Raw genomic sequence first — 17,982 nt, forward strand, 5'->3', positions numbered from 1 at the left:
CAGGGGCTAAATTTTTTTGAGAAATTTTTTTCTCGAGGGGCAGTCCATTTAAACAGATGCTTGCAGCTGTGCACGTATATTTATTTACTTTGATTACTTCTCTCATACTCACCCTGACTTGAGTCAAAGCTACAAATGTTCATGCATAATCTGAATGATGACTGATCTCGGGTTACTCAAGCTGCCCTGACTGGGTCAAGAGGTCATGCAGTGATTCAATTGAATAATGAATTGGGACTGTTAAACTCAATGGACATCCGCACAAATACACTGCCGGCCTTTCTTTCACAGATTTTTGCTCAATTTGAGTCAATATAGTATATTGAATATACCCAATTTGCAACAATTGTACAATTGTTTACAACGGCACACTGTTTACAACAATGTCAAGTTTCCTTTTCATTGTTCGACTGAGCCACCATGCTTTTTTAATATTTATACTGTTAGATACTCCCCTCAGTACCCAAGCTAGGTGGGTCAGTTTACTCAATTGGGCTAGGGCCTAGAAAGCACGAGAAATCATGCGAGTGTTAAATCAAATGCAGCCACAGTTGCATGAGTGAGGTCGGGGAAGTAACTCAATGCACCGTATATCAGGCAACCTCATAATTCATTACAGAAAGTACTTGCAATAAATGCACCTGCCTGAACCATGCCAAGAAATTCTGTGCCCCACACTTTGTAAACAGAAAACAAAAGCCGCTTGAAGAAGCCACAGTACCAATAACATGAAAAGTGAATGAAGATCAATCTCGAATTAAGGTGCGCAATGCAGACACCACGCTACCCCCACAGTTCAGTGGCAATCTACTGCACTCCAGTAAGAGTAACAGCACAAGAATGCACACTATCTAAACATCAACTTTCACAAGTCTTGCATTTGCTTTCTTACGAAATTCAGGTAACAATACATTCTATTTCAGCAAAGCCATGCCAAACAGGAATCCACATATCCTCAATTCATTTTACAAAAACTCTGGAAATACCGACAAATCCAGAAAAATCTTGCCCCCGAGTTCATTTGAATAGCTTATGACTGGATGTCAAAAGAAGACTATCCAATGCGCACGAGAATTTTTATTTGTTTTTCACTTAGAATGTAACCAGTGAGGTACAGGTGGACAATGAAGGCAACACATGTCTTCATGAGAGCTACACACCCTTATACATTTTCAAGAGGTCATCGAAATGCCTCAACCAATCAGACTGATGACAATAATGCAGAATACTAGGCTACTGAAGAATGTGGAAACACCACACTATTCTATGCTTGACATAAATAAAATTATCCAGAATAAGAAACTCTTCAGTTTGAAGGAAAGAGAACTTACCAACACACGTGTAACTGCCTTCATTGTTGACACAAACTTGTGAGAATTCACAGACGCCGTCAAATTCTTCACATTCATTGATATCTGGAGCAGACATGATTAAAAAATGAGGTCAAGTGTCATGATTTACTTCCCAAATATTTTCATGTCCCTTTGAGAAATTTTGTCTAAGGAAGCTTTTTGACGACGAAAAAAAAATTAGGGTACGACCTTTCATTTGTTTGAGGTGACAAAATAGTTTCTTACCGACACAACTGCCGTTGACTTCCACGCGGAAACCTGGTGCACAGTCTATGATAAGACATGCATAGGTACCTGGCACGTTTTCGCACAAGCCCTCTGCACCACAAATGCCCGCATCAGCGCATTCATCAATGTCTATTTAAAGAGAAATGACAAGTGACCTGATTGCACAGACAAGCATTGCATGACAAGAACGCGCAATACCAGACGGCTGTTTTTTCAACACTATCATAGTGCTCACGCATACACAAGGCTTCATTAAGGGTGATACAAAGTCACTGATAAAACAGCAGTTGGGATCACCATGTTTATCACTGTCTGGTTCCTTGACCAAACAGATTTCGACAGTGTGTATCACCCGTCAAAAAATGAAAAAAGGAATCGCTGTTGCAAAAGAATGGCTGTGTTGAGACGACCAAATAGAAACCAACATTTCCCCGACAAGGACAAAAGGAAAATCATCCATATTGATGAATTAATGACCAGATGGGGTGAATGAAGCCGTTTAAGACAAATGGGGCTCACAGGAAACTTTTTCATGAGTCTCCACATTTGGGCGGGTAGTCGAGGGGCCAAGTATACAGAGGTAGTTGGCCCCCATCTGGGGCGAGACTCAGTCATGCCATGGGCATATGGCACACAACACTGCTCTTATGCACACAATCTAACACTGCTCCATGTGACCAGTATTTTTTAATGTCAAAACTCAATTCTGAACATTTTATCCAGCCAACCTATTAGTCTAAGTCCATGTATTTCTGCCAAAGAGAGACGACATTTGTGACTGTTCATTTATTGCCTTCTCTCCAAAACTTGTTTAAAGTTTCAAGCAAGACCATTTAGTTTAATGGAATGACATGTTACAGTGGAAAAGTTTCATCTCTGCCAGGCCTCTATTCAGTTTTCATGTACTACTTAAAAAGTGTTCCATCAAACATTTATTCTTTTATTAACCACTTTGCACCGGGGTGCCCAGTACCAGAGACATGGTGTGTGGCCCACGAGACCGGCATTCCAGAAATCGGAATTTTCTTTTTAAAAAAAATGTTGCGGGCATTTTTGAAAAGTCTACTTGCTGTCAGTTACCTGTTTGGGCCATCAGCGAAGGCAAGTCCATCATTGATGTGCAACAATGGGTTAACTGGATTGGAAAACTGGGCCTTTATTCATGGTCGGGATGACTGAACTTGGAAAGAAAAGACCAAGCTGCTGGGACTTGCCAATGAAGGTTCACACACTGTCAGTGTAGGGTGCTGGCCATTGGCAGAGTTGATCTGTCATATAAATACAGCTTTTGCCCTAACCCAACATATATTTATATTTAAATAATCCGTTATTGTTTTTTGAAACAGTACCATTGTTTGCCGCTCCCAGCGCCAGCAGATTATCAGCATGGACAAAAGCACGTGCTCCAGCAATTAGCGATACAATACCACTGAGCATTCATGGAATCTGGCCACATTGTGCAGTGTCAACTGTGCCAGTGTGCCCATTGAATGGCCCCGTTCACCCTCATGCATGGCCCAGACGTTTTGCATAGCAACAGCGGCCGTCCAGGGCTGATTCCCGGAACAAAGAGGAAATTATGCAACACTGCAGAATGGGGGCTCTTTATTTGGCAGCATGCGTGGCTGTAATACTCAAATGTTAATGGAGGTTGCCTGTCAGATTAGAGTTGACACAGGACGGTCATTCTTTTGGGTGTACACGTGCAGTAAATGAAGATATAAATTTTTGAAGAATTTTAGAAACAGAAAAAAAAAGGGGAAAAGCGCCCGGCCCAGCAGCTTGAACACTGATAATGGCCTGGTGCAAAGTGGTTCAGGTTAAATCAGTTCCTATAAAGGGAGGTAATTTTTAGATAAAAAAACAGTATGTGCAAAACGCTGATTTGTTTGAGGTGGCAAGAACTTTTCTTACCGACACAACTGCCGTTCTCATCTTTGAAGAAGCCAAGTCCACAATCAACAATGGCACAGAAGTAGCTCCCTGGTGCGTTTGCACAAAGGTTCCCTGGACCGCATACGTCTGGAGTTTCATTGCATTCATCAATGTCTGTACAGAGAGAAACGACAAGCAATCTGAGTGTGCAGACGACCAGACTCGTCTAAACCAAAAGAGAAATTTCGAGACCAAGTTCAACTGAAGAGAAATCAATGAACTTGAATGGTGGGGACTATACCTGATGCCAACGGGACCAGTGAACCACTGGGAAGCCCCTAGAATCAGCAGAAACATCCTGCCAGCAAATGGATGGCAAGACCAAGCTATTCAGTAGCTACAAGGTGTGGGACACAACACCATTCAAATCCTCCTCATACTATGAATGACATACACTGAAGGTCTACCTTGATTGCACGCTGTGGTATTTTGTTAGTGTGAGAACTATTTACTCCTGTGATGTTCTGTACATTACCGCCCCCCAAAACAGCTTGGAGTTCCTAATACTAAAAAAGCTCCTGATCATATTCTGAGTGACAGCCAACACAAGAGCAAGGTGAGTGGTTTGGAGTGCACAGAGCTCCCAAGCAAGGAGCAACCCTCCCTGAGCAACTAATTCAACTATGAAGTGCAAACTTTGGGAGGTTTGTCCATCGCTGATATACTTTGTGCATGTTTGTGGACTCCTGAGAGTTTGCGAGGAGAAGCATCCCTCAAGTTACAGACCTTCTCCCCGCTATCGAGCCACTCCCTTACCAATGCACTGAAGCCCCCCTGATGGGTCCATCGTAGCACGGTAGCCGTCCTCACAGGCGGTGATTGTGCAGGCGTAACCTCCAGGGGTGTTCATACAGGTCTTGCCCTCTTCGCAGGTGTTCGCATCCTTGCATTCGTCCACGTCTGGTGACAGATTACAAATGTACACACCAAAAAATCCCTGATGAACATGATGGCTACTTTTGTAAGCATTGCTCTCGACACTCCGAGAGCAGGAAATGCTGCATGCACACTGCTCACGCTTCACACCGCATAACAATCAACAGATACCTTTCTGCCAGCCTAAAAGAATGATGCGATGGTAAGAGTACTTATCTGATTGAAAGTACACTCTTGCTTGCATAGCCTTTAAGGTCACACTCCTGCTGTTTAGTTGCTCAGGGCTGTAATCATGTTAACCCCTTGACGACGGGAATTTCTTTCCAAAAGCGGACTCCGAGAATTCCAGCCTCGCTTGGCCACGAAGGCCACCTGCCAAACCGCAAATTCTCGCTTTGTGGCCCTGCGTGCTCTGCAAGCTTTGAATTACACAGTGAAAAGGCTGATTGTTTTGTGGCACGCGGCTCTACTCACGCTTCCACGTTCCCGTTGCCTCTTTTCAAAGTGGGGACTATTTTCATTTCTGGGCTATACACAAAGGCCAATCACCATGTATGCAAGAGCCAGGGTCTGCCTTCTTTCACCGTGTTCGCTCGAGCGTGGGCCGAGAATAATAGCTGACAAGCGGGCTGAGTATCTCAATTTTTATGGCGGCTCTAGCTGCTTCCCGGCGCGAAGGGGTTAACAAGCACAAATGCAGCCATAGAAACTATTAACAACATGGTACCAATGAGCACAACAGTCCTCAGAGAAGCTGAACAACTTGGGACTTTTCTCTGTATTTGCGGTTCTACCAATGATGCGCCCAGTACAGCCAAAAAGGAACCATGTTTAATAGCCAGAAACCATCTATCTGTCTTCATTTTCAGCATCTTCACCTTTGAAGCCCATACTGTGCTCAATGCAACAGGATCTACTGGAGATGAAATTGCACCTTCGGGGATGGGGGTTAAAAAAAAGGTTCATTCGGTTTGGGTTCATTCGGTTTATTTGTTTCACAAAGATCTGGATTGTGGTCAGTGATTTACAGACCCCAGAACTCGCCTAATGGATGGTGCGAACCAGCATTGGGATCACTGATCACGATCCAGGTCCTTATGAAACAAATGGGCCATCAAGTTTGCAGGAGTCAGTCTGAAGAAATTTCAGTCTATTAATAATGAACAAAAAGTATGGAAAACCCCAAAAATGGCATAAGGTTCTTTATCGGTAAGCTTCTGGAAGAGTAATCAGAGGAGATGCCGTAACTGCAGTGGCACCACATCCACATGTATTTTTCTAAGCTTGACAAACAAGTGCATGTAGTGATTCAGGACACCCGGTTGGTTGAAGATTGGTATGTAATGCATGCACACCACCTGTCCACTGCATCTGGCCAGTGCATCATTTTTGTTTAAATTCTGGCAGCGGAATTATAACATAGGCCAGTTCCTCCTTTCTAAGGCAATCAGAAACATTTGATACAAATACTGATATCCATTGGATTTCTGAAATAAGGTAAGCTCTTACCGGTGCAGGAGCCATTCTCGTTCTTGATGTAGCCAGTGCCACAGTCTACAATGAGACAGATATAGCTGCCTCGTTGGTTGGTGCATGAGTTCCCGGGACCACAAATGTCTGGAGTTTCAGAGCACTCGTCTATGTCTGTTGACAAGAAACGAAAATCCAAATGCCAGAATATTCAGGATTTGAACAACTCTGTCTCGGCCCTGCCCCTGCCAAGTCAGCTGAAACCTACTGGGGGCCTTAAAGGGGCTAGCATCCAGTCAAGCCATAAGCCTCCTGGTTGGTTATCTTGAAGATTGTGCTCACTGGTGTTTATAATGCAGTGGAGAATTTTCATAAATAAAGTCCCAAGACTTAGGGGGTTAACCCCTTCTCTACGGAGGACTGCTACTACCGCACTGTTGTGTGAGGATTAGTGCATACCACACATACAGTCTATTCACTATACAGCTGCTGGTTCAATGGGGCCTGCTGCTGGACAAAACCCTCCATTCAGGGCATACCAAAGCCCAGCAGTCACAGTCAAAAAATCCTACCCTGAAGAGGTTAACTGATAGCAATTGATCATGTGGTTGGATCACGTTTCTAGTCTGGCAAGAATGTTGAGGTAAAGGGCACGATGCCTGAAATGCAGACTTTGTAACAAGACATGACCTGGGACTTTGCGACAAGACATGACCTGAGACTTTGTGACAAGACATGACCTGGGACTTTGTGACAAGACATGACCTGGGCCAATTCAACAAGGTTGAGAGACGAAAATGATACCCGACACACAGAACTGCTGAAGATGTAGAAATGCTTGATAAAGGTGTCCAAACGCACCTTTGCTTTTGGATCCACCTGTCCTTATTCTCAACTCCTGGTACATTTGTTCAACATATTTTCTTCACCATGACAGGTATGACCTGCCATTTTAGCAGTGCACAGTGATTTTTTTGGGGGGAGGGGGGAAGTATTGCTCCTGGAACCACAAGTGTGACTTGATCCCAATTTAAAAGAGTCTTGTTTAAAGTGCATCTTTTAATTTTGGTTATAATGGGCAAACTGAGGTCTTCGTTTTGACATATATCCCAGTTTTGACATCCTGATGAAATGGGACATTATCTGGGTGAAAAATCTTGAGGAATCTGACTGATTTCAACACACTCTGTAAGATTCTTTGGATTCTTGAAATTATCTCAAGGCTCTGGCAACTTGTGACTCATTTTGTTAGGTTGGGTCAGACGGGTCATTGAGTACGCTTTCAATGATCAACACTGCATTTGGCAAAAAAAATGACAAAAGATCAAACAAAAGAAAAGCCACTGGTAGTTTCTGGCTGGTTTACGCACCTACGCACTGCAAGTCTGGTGCAAGCCTGAAGCCTTCGACACACTCTAAATTAATGGTCTCACAGAAGTAACTTCCCACAGTGTTCAAGCAAATACCAAATGTGCCACAGATTTGCGGGGTGTCACACTCATTCACATCTGCAGAGAACATTAAGAAACCATTCATGTAAAGTACATGCAAGGCGAATAGCATGATTTTTTTCCTGCCTCCAACAGCACCAAGTTCAAAGTGATGAAATGTATCTAAAAAGCAGACAAAACTTCCTCCGTTTAAAAAAAAAACCAAACATTTCTACCGCATTCCTGTTACTTGTAAAGCTACTGAAACAAAAGAAGAAACGCTTAAAATGTCGACTATGACAGGATTTCAAATGAGTGCAAGTGCTTTGAACAAATCTGTTTATTCCAAACCACCTCCCAGAAGAATAAGCATTATTCAAGAACCCAAAGGCCGAGGAGTTATTTCACAGAACAAAAGGGCCTCTGATGGTGTCAAGATATTTTCAAGCATGGGACATGGGAACAGAAAGCATGAAATGACAAGCCCTGTTGCAACCTACCTTCACAGATTCCACGGGCAGAGATCTTGTATCCTTCACCGCAATCAAGCTTAGCGCAAAGGTAACCTCCCTCTGTGTTGGTGCAGAAGGAGTCGCCTTTGCAGATGTCCCCATACTTGCTGCATTCATCTAGATCTGTGGTTGTGATGCATGATTCAAGTTTATCCAAATGTAATGCCACAAAATATTTATAAAATGGAAAAAAATCCAAGTTTGGTCGCAGTACCCGATGAAGTTGCAGAAATAACTCATTCTGAAATTTTCAGACGGATGTCAAAACCTTTTTTTCCTAGGGCAATGAAATTTGAACCTCTGTTTTGTGTAACACTTCAGATTAAAGACTTCTACTCCATAATGGATTCTAGCGAGCACAAAGCTCTGGATTTCAATTTCTTTCTCCTGCATTGGTATTTTAATTAAAATATTGTTTAGAAACGTCAACATATCTACTTTTTGGTCATTCCGATACATACCTACACACTTGGTGCCGGTGTCTGTATCTACACAAGTGTACCCCTCCTCACATGTAGTGCCGTCTTGGCATGCATCTCCCATGGGAGCTGTACGTTTAAATAAAGTACCAAATGAGGACCGCTATTACCAACAAGGCACACACAACAACAGTGACATGTCTTCTCACAAACATAAGGGCTACGCGTTTACTACACATTGTTTATGAGTGCGCTCTCCTATGGGAGCAATGGGTTCAAAGCTCTTTAGAAACATGAACATGGAAATATGTGAAAGTGCATCAGAATGTGACACCAATTCTTCAGTCTTAGGTTACATGATTAAGACACAGGAAATCAACTATTCCAGGTTACTAATCAAATCCTCACATTTTCTTGTTTCCTATTCCCCACTTCTAATTTATCCCCAATCACAGTGCTCTGTGTACAATTAACTTTATTTAATTGGCAAATTGTATTGTCTTTAACTTTTATTCAGCTAGTTTTATCCTTTTGTGTTTTTTACCAAGCAATTTTTACCACACAAAATTTGTCTCTAGTTTTCAGAGCCTTCTTATCTTTGTGATGTTTGATCACGTCATCAACTCATCTGTAAAGTTCTATGTACTTGTTTATGTAAAGTAACCCTTCAGCTGCTGAGGTTGCTGTTGGCCATTGTTTGCTTTTGAAAATAAAAAAATTGTGCGATTTAAAGCAAAACAATATCCCCGACTGCAGAACTGTAAGCAGACAACTCAGAGCAAGGACGCTGGACACAGTCAGGGGAGAACGGGCAGAATATGACAACACGAGGCACAAAAAGAGACACATTGCGTCTTCAACTTACCGACACATTTTTTGACGCCGTCGGCAAAGACACGACCCTCAGGACACTGATTAAGTGCTGAAAGAGAGTAAACAGGCAAATTCCCAATGGTAGAGAGAGCAAAAGTGTGACGTCATTTAGAACCAGGAAGTGCCATGCAAACGAATGAAGTACACACCTGTGTTGGTTCACATGCTGGTTCTCGCATTAATGTCTTTGACATACATAATTCTGAGTGTGACATATTCACTTTGGTACTCCAGAACAATCATGGCCAAAAGGAACAACTCAAAATGTACCAAAAAATTAGGGACGACATTTAAGCACAACTGCATTGCAAAACACAAAAAGTCTTGTGACAAGAATTTAGTAAGTAACCAAAATAAAAAGAAGACAGCGGTTCTCTACAAATATTCTTCAGAGGAACTGAATTTCTTGTGCAACTGGATTACAGTGAGGCCTACTAAAAGAGGACATAATGATGCTGAGTAAAACCCTAGGGAGTTTAGTAGAAAGAAATATACCGCACTTGACAGAGGGAAATCTTATTATCTGTTGAGACATTTTGCCCTTTCCTTTAGATTTACACCACTCCACAAATACAAAACCTTTTTTTTCGTGATGTAGAACTTACAAGAGATATCCAGGTCATCAGTTATGGCCACATCGGGGATTACAGGGTCACCCCTTCCAACGCTGAGGGGTCCTCCCTCTCTGAAGGGGCCTAGGAACTGAGGGCCAGAGGGACCCCTTGGATCCAGGGGGATCAGGGGCTCCTTGGGCTCCAGGGGTTCATCGTCTTGAAAGGTGGGGTCCAGGTAGAGGGGGTCTTGAGGGCAGGGCAGCTTTACCATCTCGGAGACAAACAGGCCTTGGGGAGGAAATTCAAATTGTGAGAGGTTGAACTATTTGTGTCTTCAGAGTCAGTTGTACAATATTGATAGATTTCTCAACACAACCTCACATTTTGCAACACTCTAAGAACATCTCAGAGAGCAGTACTTGCAACGACAGAAGGACATGTACTGCAGTCCAGTTGAAACTTAACACAGGGTCCATCTCCAAAGACTTCCCAAACACGGAGATGGACCATGCGCCTAAGATTATCTGATGCTTTCCTGCTTGTCATCCCGCATACTCATAACTCATGGGGGGATCGCTCTTTTGCTCATGCTGGCCCTTCTCTTTGGAATAAACTCCCTCTTCATATTCGAAATTTATCACTCTTAAAATTTAAAGCAGCCTTGAAGACAGTCTTGTGTCCTGGCTAAACACTTCAGACCTGGGTAATTGTTTTTCATATACTGTATCTATATTTGTTAGGAACTTTTCAGTAACTGTCATATTGTTTTTGATGCATTCATGTACATGTGTATTTTTGTAGTGTAAAAGTTGTTTTGCACCTCGAGTGTCACTTGTGACAGATTTGGCACCTTATAAATTCTCATTGTTATTATTATTGTGTTTATAAACCTGTATGGCTGCCACTGGAGACTTTGGAAAAATGCCCCGATGTGTAACTTGAAGGATTGTAACAAGACATTATCCATCTGAACAAGAACTCTGCCAACTGCTTTGAAAGAAGTAGGCTCACCATCATTTTCACAGAAAGTGTGACAGTCCAAGGTCTCATACACATACAGTTACTGTCCACTGTTCATGCTCTCCGACTTTGGTCAAGCCAGACAAGTGCAACACTTGGGAGTAAAATGGGTACCCAGAGAATGCACAACCGAATACTGCCAAACGTTTGATCAGTGACATCACATAAACTCGATTGTTGGTTCTTTTACAATGTCATACAGAAGGACTTACAAAAACAGGGGGGATTTCTGGTGTCGGAAAGGAGGAAATTTAAATATGTTCCAGCGAATTATGTACGTAGCAGTGCGTGACAACCTTTCCGAACTTTGTATCCTTGTGGAGACATGGCTTTGTTCTCTAGTACTAACACGGTCGCGTGTAAAACAATGCTTTCCTAATGCTCCCATTTCAACATGAATCACTCTCCTTGGCTGAAGTCTTGACCGAATGTCCGTTATATGAAACACTTCAATTTACGACAGATTTTCACACACTAAAAATGTCTCTTTTTTGACCGATTTCCAAATATGTGTTTTGCGGAATCCTCGTAAAGACCTATACACACACATATACACATTCCTTGTGGAGACCTATTCAACACATTCTCCTGCATTTCCACAAAGCACCATGAAATCGCTCAAAAAAGATAAACTTTTAATGTGTAAGAATCCGTCGCAAATTGAAGTGTTTCATATAAAGGGATATTCGGTCGAAATTTCAGTCCAGGAGAATGATTCATGTTGAAATGGGAGCATTCTGAAAACATTGTCTCACACGCGACCGTGTTAGTACATCTATACTCATCCCCACAACTGAATGATTCCCACGGAAAATGTACACACACACACCCCCACACACAGAGGGACAAGTAAGTCTGTGGAGGTTGAGCATACATGGAGCCTTCAAGAGGATTTGGGTTTTACACTGGGCACTGCAGCAATTATTTCTGACTTTGGAAATTTCACACAAATCTTGGGAAAATGACCACCATGGGTCAGCATTTGTAAAGACCAAATTTGTACAGGAATGTGGGAGAGTCTCTTCATCGGGCATCATCATCAGCAAGTAGTTAAAGGAGGACTCCTTGGTTAAAGGAGGACTCCTTGCTATTCGCAGAAACATCTGACTTGGTACTCACCCTGCTCATAGTAGTCCATGATGGTGACTGCTCCATCCTTGATGTCCTTCACGTCAATGCTCTTCTCAATGCTGAACACAAGGCAGGTCTCCTCGGCAGTCAGCTGTAATAAGCACATTACACAGATTGGAAATCTTAGGAGCTGACGACAAACCGTCATTCAGTTTAAAGAGAATTTACATGGACTGCAACTCTTAGGGAACAAAGTAAATTTAACAATGGGCAACTCAAGGTTTCTCACTTGAGATTTTACTCTAAGATAGACCACTATTCCCCTCATAAAACCTTGCCTGTGCGGTAAACTTCAAATTATCACCTGTTTTCCCAAAATTTTGCATTGTCCCTTTACCCCACTCATCTCAAAGAGAGAAGTGTGTTTACTCAGGATTCCCTTCAGAACTGACTCAGCACCAACTTCCTACACAACAATTTCTGATACACAGGAGACAAGGCACAAGACCAACTTCACCTCGTCAAAGTAGAACTCGATCATCTTGCCCTCAATCTCCACCTTTCGGAAGGCCTCGGACTGCCGCTTCAGTCCGTCATTGGTCAGGGTAGATTTGACTGGGATGAAGCCGGTCTGCATCTTGACTCTCAAGAGGGCCATGTTGGACACTTCGTCCTCGCCGGTGTAACTGCCAAGAGAAAGCAGTGGTTGCTCCAAGATTAGTGCCAAATGCTGCAAAGCTACTGAGTGAGCCATTTAGTTAGCGAAGGCCACGTCTAAAACAGCCTTCTTGAGCTGAGGCTAAGTCTACTGCCAATGTGTCTCCATATGTTTCTAATGGAGCAGAGACCTAGACCTAGTTCTAGACAACAGATCCGGATGCACTGTAACCACTGATAATGTGTGCTGGACAGCACTTGGGTCTGAAATACAGTACAGCTGGGATATGGCTAAAAGATGTCAAAAGCAGTACCAGCCAAGACAAATCTCTGCAGTAGTGGACCAAGGACTCATTTCATGAATCAGTTAGTCAGGCTGCAGCTTGAAATCATGCAAGCGCCATGGTTGTGGCTGTGGCCACTTCCAACAGATATGTGTGTAATTTCAAGCCACACCTAAGTAATTTGGGCATGGCCACATGATGTGCTAAGCAAATATCAGCACAGCACCAGTCAATATTTAACACAGTAAGACACAAACACTTTGGCTGGTAACCCATTTTTTCCCAACATTTCTAGGCAACAGGTCAATGAAACATACTTGTGTATCTGCAAGGAAATCCCATTCATCCTTAACCACTTGCTGCCGGGTGGATTTTTCTTGAGCAAGACAAGATGCCGGGTCCTTTTCAAGATTTTCCGTTTTCAAAATTCTTCAAAAATTCACTGTTTCCTTTAATGGCCGTTTATACCCACATGAAGGACTCTTTGGGCAATACTTTAAAGCTGACAGTTAACCTTCATTGACTTTTGAATATTTCAGCCAGGCCTGCAGCCTTGGAAAAAGAGCCCAGATTGTTACATAAGATTCTTTTGTTCTTGAAACCGGCACAGTGCACTGCTGACCTCTTTTCAATAGGGGCCAGATTAGTGTGCAGTGGTGCTGTGTGGCTCATCGCTGGAGAGCTTTTGTTCCTGGTGGTAATCTGCTCACTCAAAATGCCTCAAACCGTGGTATACAGTTTCAAAGCAAGGCTGGATTATCTCCACAATTGAGAGCAAAAAAATATCGGTAATGCCCAGCAGCTAAGTCTTTTGTGCTGAGCACGGTCTTTTGTTGTAAGGCCCAACTCTTTTGTTCCAGTTCCAAGCTCCCCGGCTCTGCATATAAAGCCTATGTACTCGAAAACGGGTCGCCCGGAAGGAAGTGGTTAAGCCGTGGGGAGCACTTTCCATGTGCTCGCCTATTCTGAGGGCTTACCTTGTGCAAACTTGCATGGAATACTGGGTGCATCTCTTGGCTTTCTCGATTTCGCGCACTCCGTGGGAGATAGTGAAGGCTGGTGTCTTGGGCTTCTTGGGAATGACATTGTAGCTCACGGCACTCTGAAGTCACAAAATCATTCAGTGAAAAAAACAAGCATATTGTTCCAAGTGTACGAGGCACACCTTGCCACACATGTCAAATCTAACTCATATGTTCTTTGAGCCTTTCAACAACCTGGCACAATATTGGCTTTCTCCAAACAGGAGGAAGCCAGTGTCATTACCCAGTGTCAGTTATCGTTCACCCACCTGCAGCAAAGCGCAACCCATCCCGTGGCCCTTGAAGCTGACCCGGGTTGGCACATTCATGGCATCCAGGCTCAGCTCTTGCAGGATCAGTCGGTTGGCGGGGCCCACCCAGAAGGCGTGCGTGACCTGCTGGGGGTGAGTGAGCACATTCAGCTGGATGTCCACCCCACCTGTGTAAGCCAGGTTGGCGTAGGTGGCCAGGGCCTGCAGGCCAATGACTGTGTCCTGCATAAAGAAAAAAACCAATGGGACCATCAACACAAAGAGACAATGGCAAAATTAATTTCTTTTATGACCACTTCTTGACTGATCATTTTTGCTGAAAATTTCCACTTTCAACAAAGGTAAGATAAGGATGAATTTGGTGACCATGGTAACATTTTCACTGGTCTTTTACGGTGGCCCCCACCAATAGCAGAAAGAATCGTTTCACTATTATAGACAGTCTTGTCTATATAAAATTCAACCCAATACTTTCTGCCATTATAACGGGCCCTCGAAACGTCCAGCAAAACATTGCTGGATTTGTCTACAGTTGCTAACTTTTAAACTACAGCCAAATACCACCATACTCATTTGCAAGAGACTGCTACCTCATTTCGTTCAACACTCCTGGGTCATGCCCACTGAGTGACATTTGCTTTCACGACAGGCCGTGTTTAAGTTCAACACCCAACTTTGTCTTGCCCACCTGTGTCGATGAGAAGCCTCCTTGCGAGTTCCTCTGTGCGATGATCCAGCGGGCGATGGGATTGCCAGCAACCAGCGCTTCTCCTCCTACCGTCTGTTGCATGTAGGCCAGCAAGGCATAGCCTGTCATTTCTATGTCCTGAGCCGGCACACTAGCATAGCTGTAGCGTTCTTCGGGCTGGGGTCGGTTGGATTTCCAGTATTTCGTGCCATCTGGAAAAAAGAGGGGTGATTTGGGCATTGAAGCTAGAAAGTGCGAAGGTCTTTGAACAATTCCAAACTGATGCAACACTTGAGGATGTTTGTTTCCTTGTGGGGGAATTCTATGAACTCTTGGCATTAGAGGCAGAAATAAAATCTCGCAATTTGAGCACAAATGTCATACCACACTGCTGTCTTCCGAGCCACAATACGTTGTTCTTTACACAAATTATTTTAGTACAAGAAAATGGAAATGCAACCATGCTGGTTAAGTTCTAGCATTCATGCAAGACGCATTAATATTAGGACTTATAAATGCTGCTTTTGAGCAGTAAACTCTTACATGGCCTGTCTTAAAGAAATATGCTGAGGTCAGGAAAGACAGCTGCGATAACTGTGTCTCAAAAACTCAAACCAGACAGTAGCCACTGGCTAAGTCTCTCTGTCTAGCATTTGTTTGTCTGTACACTGGTACCAACTGGTAGGAGATCACCGTATCTTAATGAAGTTAGTTTAAACCAGTATAAAGATGCTTATAAAGTCAGGAAGCGGAAACTCCAGTGACAATAAAAGATAGTCTCTAACTTAGTTATGGCTGGGAAAAAATTCTGGCATCCAAAGAAGTGACCAACTCGGCCTCTAAAAGTGTGCGTGATGCATGTGTTACAGCTGGATTCAAGTGCTGGGACAAGACCTAAAGAAAACCTGGGCCGGAGTTTGAGAGTGTTACCTTTTACAGTGGCTGCTTCCTCCAGCTTCACCATGACTGATTCCAGCTGGGGGCTAGAGGCCAGAGCCAGGGCGTAAGCCATCTGGGTCGTGGTGTAGGTGTCGGCCAGATTGGGGATGCCGTTGACCAGGCAACGCAGACCGCCAACCACAGCGGAATCCTATATTCACAAAAGACGGAGCGACACTGATTTACTGTTCGGGGGGCTTTCGGTGGGGTGCTGTTGTGCAAACATCTTAGGATGCTGATGGAGGAAATTACTAGTATTGGCTCATCAACTAGAATGACGAGGTGGCAGTTTAGGCATAAGTACTACTTAGCAAATCTAACACTTTTAATAGCCCTAACAAAAAACTGACATCACGCTTTGCTTGCATGTACACTTTCTTATGTGGATTCAGATCGTGTTCCACTTCACTGCCGTAGGATACAAATGTAAACAAAGAGTGGTGTCACTGTGTTATAGGTACATACTTCCAGTAGGATTACCATCATACTCATAAATTTTGCACACTTACATTCTTTGGTAATCCTGCCTCGAGCATCGTTATGACGATGTATGCTGTCAGTGTGAGCTTATTGTTAACTCCTCCCTGTAAATACAAGAGCCGTGGCATTAACATCTCACAATTCATATAAAGACTTATCATATACATCACGAGTATCATCTGCTTATCGACTGATGGTATTCCTCACAGTGGCACAATTACAGTGGAAACAACTCAGCAGAAGGACTTGCCCCTCCCCCTGGGTGCCCCCATGTCAAATTTCAAAATGTACAGTCCAAATACAGTTTGCTTTCAGTGTTCCCTTGAAACAAATGTGATCCCCCTCTTTGGACCCTCAGAATTTCACCCTAATCAAGACTCAGGTGAACACAATAACCAATGTGACATAACATAATGACTGCAGCAAATTTCAGGGAAAGTGGAAATCCGTTTGCCCTTTTTTAATTCCCTGCACAAACGTTTGATCTGATGTCACAAAACAACGTCTGTGTTCGCCTCGCTGCTTAAGTATAAACTGGCCTCTAATGCTACTGTTCCCCTGAACTTACAGACATGGCTTTGTGGCAGAGTTTGCCCATGGACTGGAAACAGCCCGAGGTCACGTTCTGCCGCTCCCGCAGCCAGCCGATGCTCCGCTCCATATCCTGCGGGTCGATATAAATGTACTCGCTGGCCTGGGCGAAGGAGCGCATAACGAAGGCTGTCAGCCAGGTGCTGCCCTCGGGGTCGCTCATGCCAAAGGCCGAATAGGAGTTGTCGTCTCGGCGATAATTCAGCTCCCGCTGGTAACCAATCTTCATGTTGGCTGTTGCCTAAAATTGACCCAAAAGATGCACAAGGGGTGAATGTTTGAAAATGTCAAAAATAGTTCAAATTCATAATCCCCAAACAATAAAGAGTAGTTGGTTAAAGTCTACAGCCACACATAATGAAATCTAAGCCTTGAGCAAACACACCTTTGGATTTCACAAACACGCGAGAAGGTTGAACTGCAAATGGCGCTTATTCAAAAGTTTTATCTGTTGTGTAGCAAATGAACGCTGGATCACTGCTAATTTATTACCAACTGGTACCTTTTGGGAAATGGTCGGGGTGAGTTGCTGGGTGCTCTCGAGGTACTTCATGACAAAGATGTTAGGCACCAGGCCCAGCATGTTCTGCTCTCCACAGCCGGTGGGTACACGCAGCAACTGGTCCAGGTTGGACAGGGTGGGTCCCATTAGGTCACCTGTGAGGGAGATAAAACGTCAGTGGCTATCAGCATCCTATGAACTCTTATGAACACCACTGTTGTCGCAGTGTGCCCAAACTTACACAACTGGTGAAAGGCCTAAACATAGCTCTGAACACAAGATTTGAACAAGACAAGATTGGGATTTGGACTAGCTGAGACCTACAACTAGTTCCAGACACAAGGTCTGGACATGGCCACAGCTTTTGTAGAATTGAGCCCGCTTCCGTACACAATGGCTAAGAGGTCAAAGGGTACATGTCACAGCATACCTGTGATGGTTATCTTGGCCTTCTGGGAATTCTTGACAACATTGATTGGCAAGTCAAGCTTGCTGACAGACGTGAAGAGACCATTGGTTTCTGTGTAGTGTAAACAAAAGTAAGTATCAAGTAAGACACATCGACGTGTGGAGTCAACAGTTTTAATCCATGCCTCTTTTTATGTTCAGTTATACATATCTGACAATGAATTCAAAATTACTTCACCTTCTGGGCAGAAGTAAGAGTTAACTGTGTATTCTTCCTCAACACCTTCAGGCTGCAAAGTCAAACAAAACACAAGTGTTTGATCACATCACTCCTTTACTTGCTCTTCTTTTTAACAGGTAAAGAGATATGCAGTTTTTTTTCCAGCATATTCATGAGCC

General features: G+C 43.5%; 1 protein-coding gene across 8 annotated transcripts in view; it reads right to left on the reverse strand.

Moving 5' to 3' along the window:
- LOC110982623 (uncharacterized) overlaps positions 1–17,982 on the reverse strand; it is a 64,534-nt gene that overhangs the window by 20,484 nt on the left and 26,068 nt on the right. For 7 of the 8 annotated variants that reach the window (XM_087136623.1, XM_087136620.1, XM_087136619.1 and 4 more), the window contains exons 21-41: positions 17,822–17,873; positions 17,606–17,695; positions 17,176–17,330; positions 16,651–16,914; positions 16,112–16,186; positions 15,594–15,753; positions 14,664–14,875; positions 13,973–14,197; positions 13,659–13,783; positions 12,258–12,426; positions 11,789–11,891; positions 9,701–9,937; positions 9,088–9,144; positions 8,265–8,351; positions 7,792–7,926; positions 7,232–7,369; positions 5,901–6,035; positions 4,272–4,415; positions 3,495–3,629; positions 1,578–1,709; positions 1,332–1,415 (exon numbers count right to left, since the gene is read on the reverse strand). In XM_087136623.1, the coding sequence (XP_086992749.1) occupies positions 1,332–1,415; positions 1,578–1,709; positions 3,495–3,629; positions 4,272–4,415; positions 5,901–6,035; positions 7,232–7,369; positions 7,792–7,926; positions 8,265–8,351; positions 9,088–9,144; positions 9,701–9,937; positions 11,789–11,891; positions 12,258–12,426; positions 13,659–13,783; positions 13,973–14,197; positions 14,664–14,875; positions 15,594–15,753; positions 16,112–16,186; positions 16,651–16,914; positions 17,176–17,330; positions 17,606–17,695; positions 17,822–17,873 (2,914 nt within the window). The remainder of the gene's footprint in view (positions 1–1,331; positions 1,416–1,577; positions 1,710–3,494; positions 3,630–4,271; positions 4,416–5,900; positions 6,036–7,231; positions 7,370–7,791; positions 7,927–8,264; positions 8,352–9,087; positions 9,145–9,700; positions 9,938–11,788; positions 11,892–12,257; positions 12,427–13,658; positions 13,784–13,972; positions 14,198–14,663; positions 14,876–15,593; positions 15,754–16,111; positions 16,187–16,650; positions 16,915–17,175; positions 17,331–17,605; positions 17,696–17,821; positions 17,874–17,982) is intronic. The other variant, XM_087136621.1, reaches the window with a different exon arrangement.

This window comes from Acanthaster planci, linkage group LG05, assembly GCF_054643075.1.
Source record: "Acanthaster planci isolate LZ-2023a linkage group LG05, COTS_SCS, whole genome shotgun sequence".
In the NCBI taxonomy this organism is placed as follows: domain Eukaryota; kingdom Metazoa; phylum Echinodermata; class Asteroidea; order Valvatida; family Acanthasteridae; genus Acanthaster; species Acanthaster planci.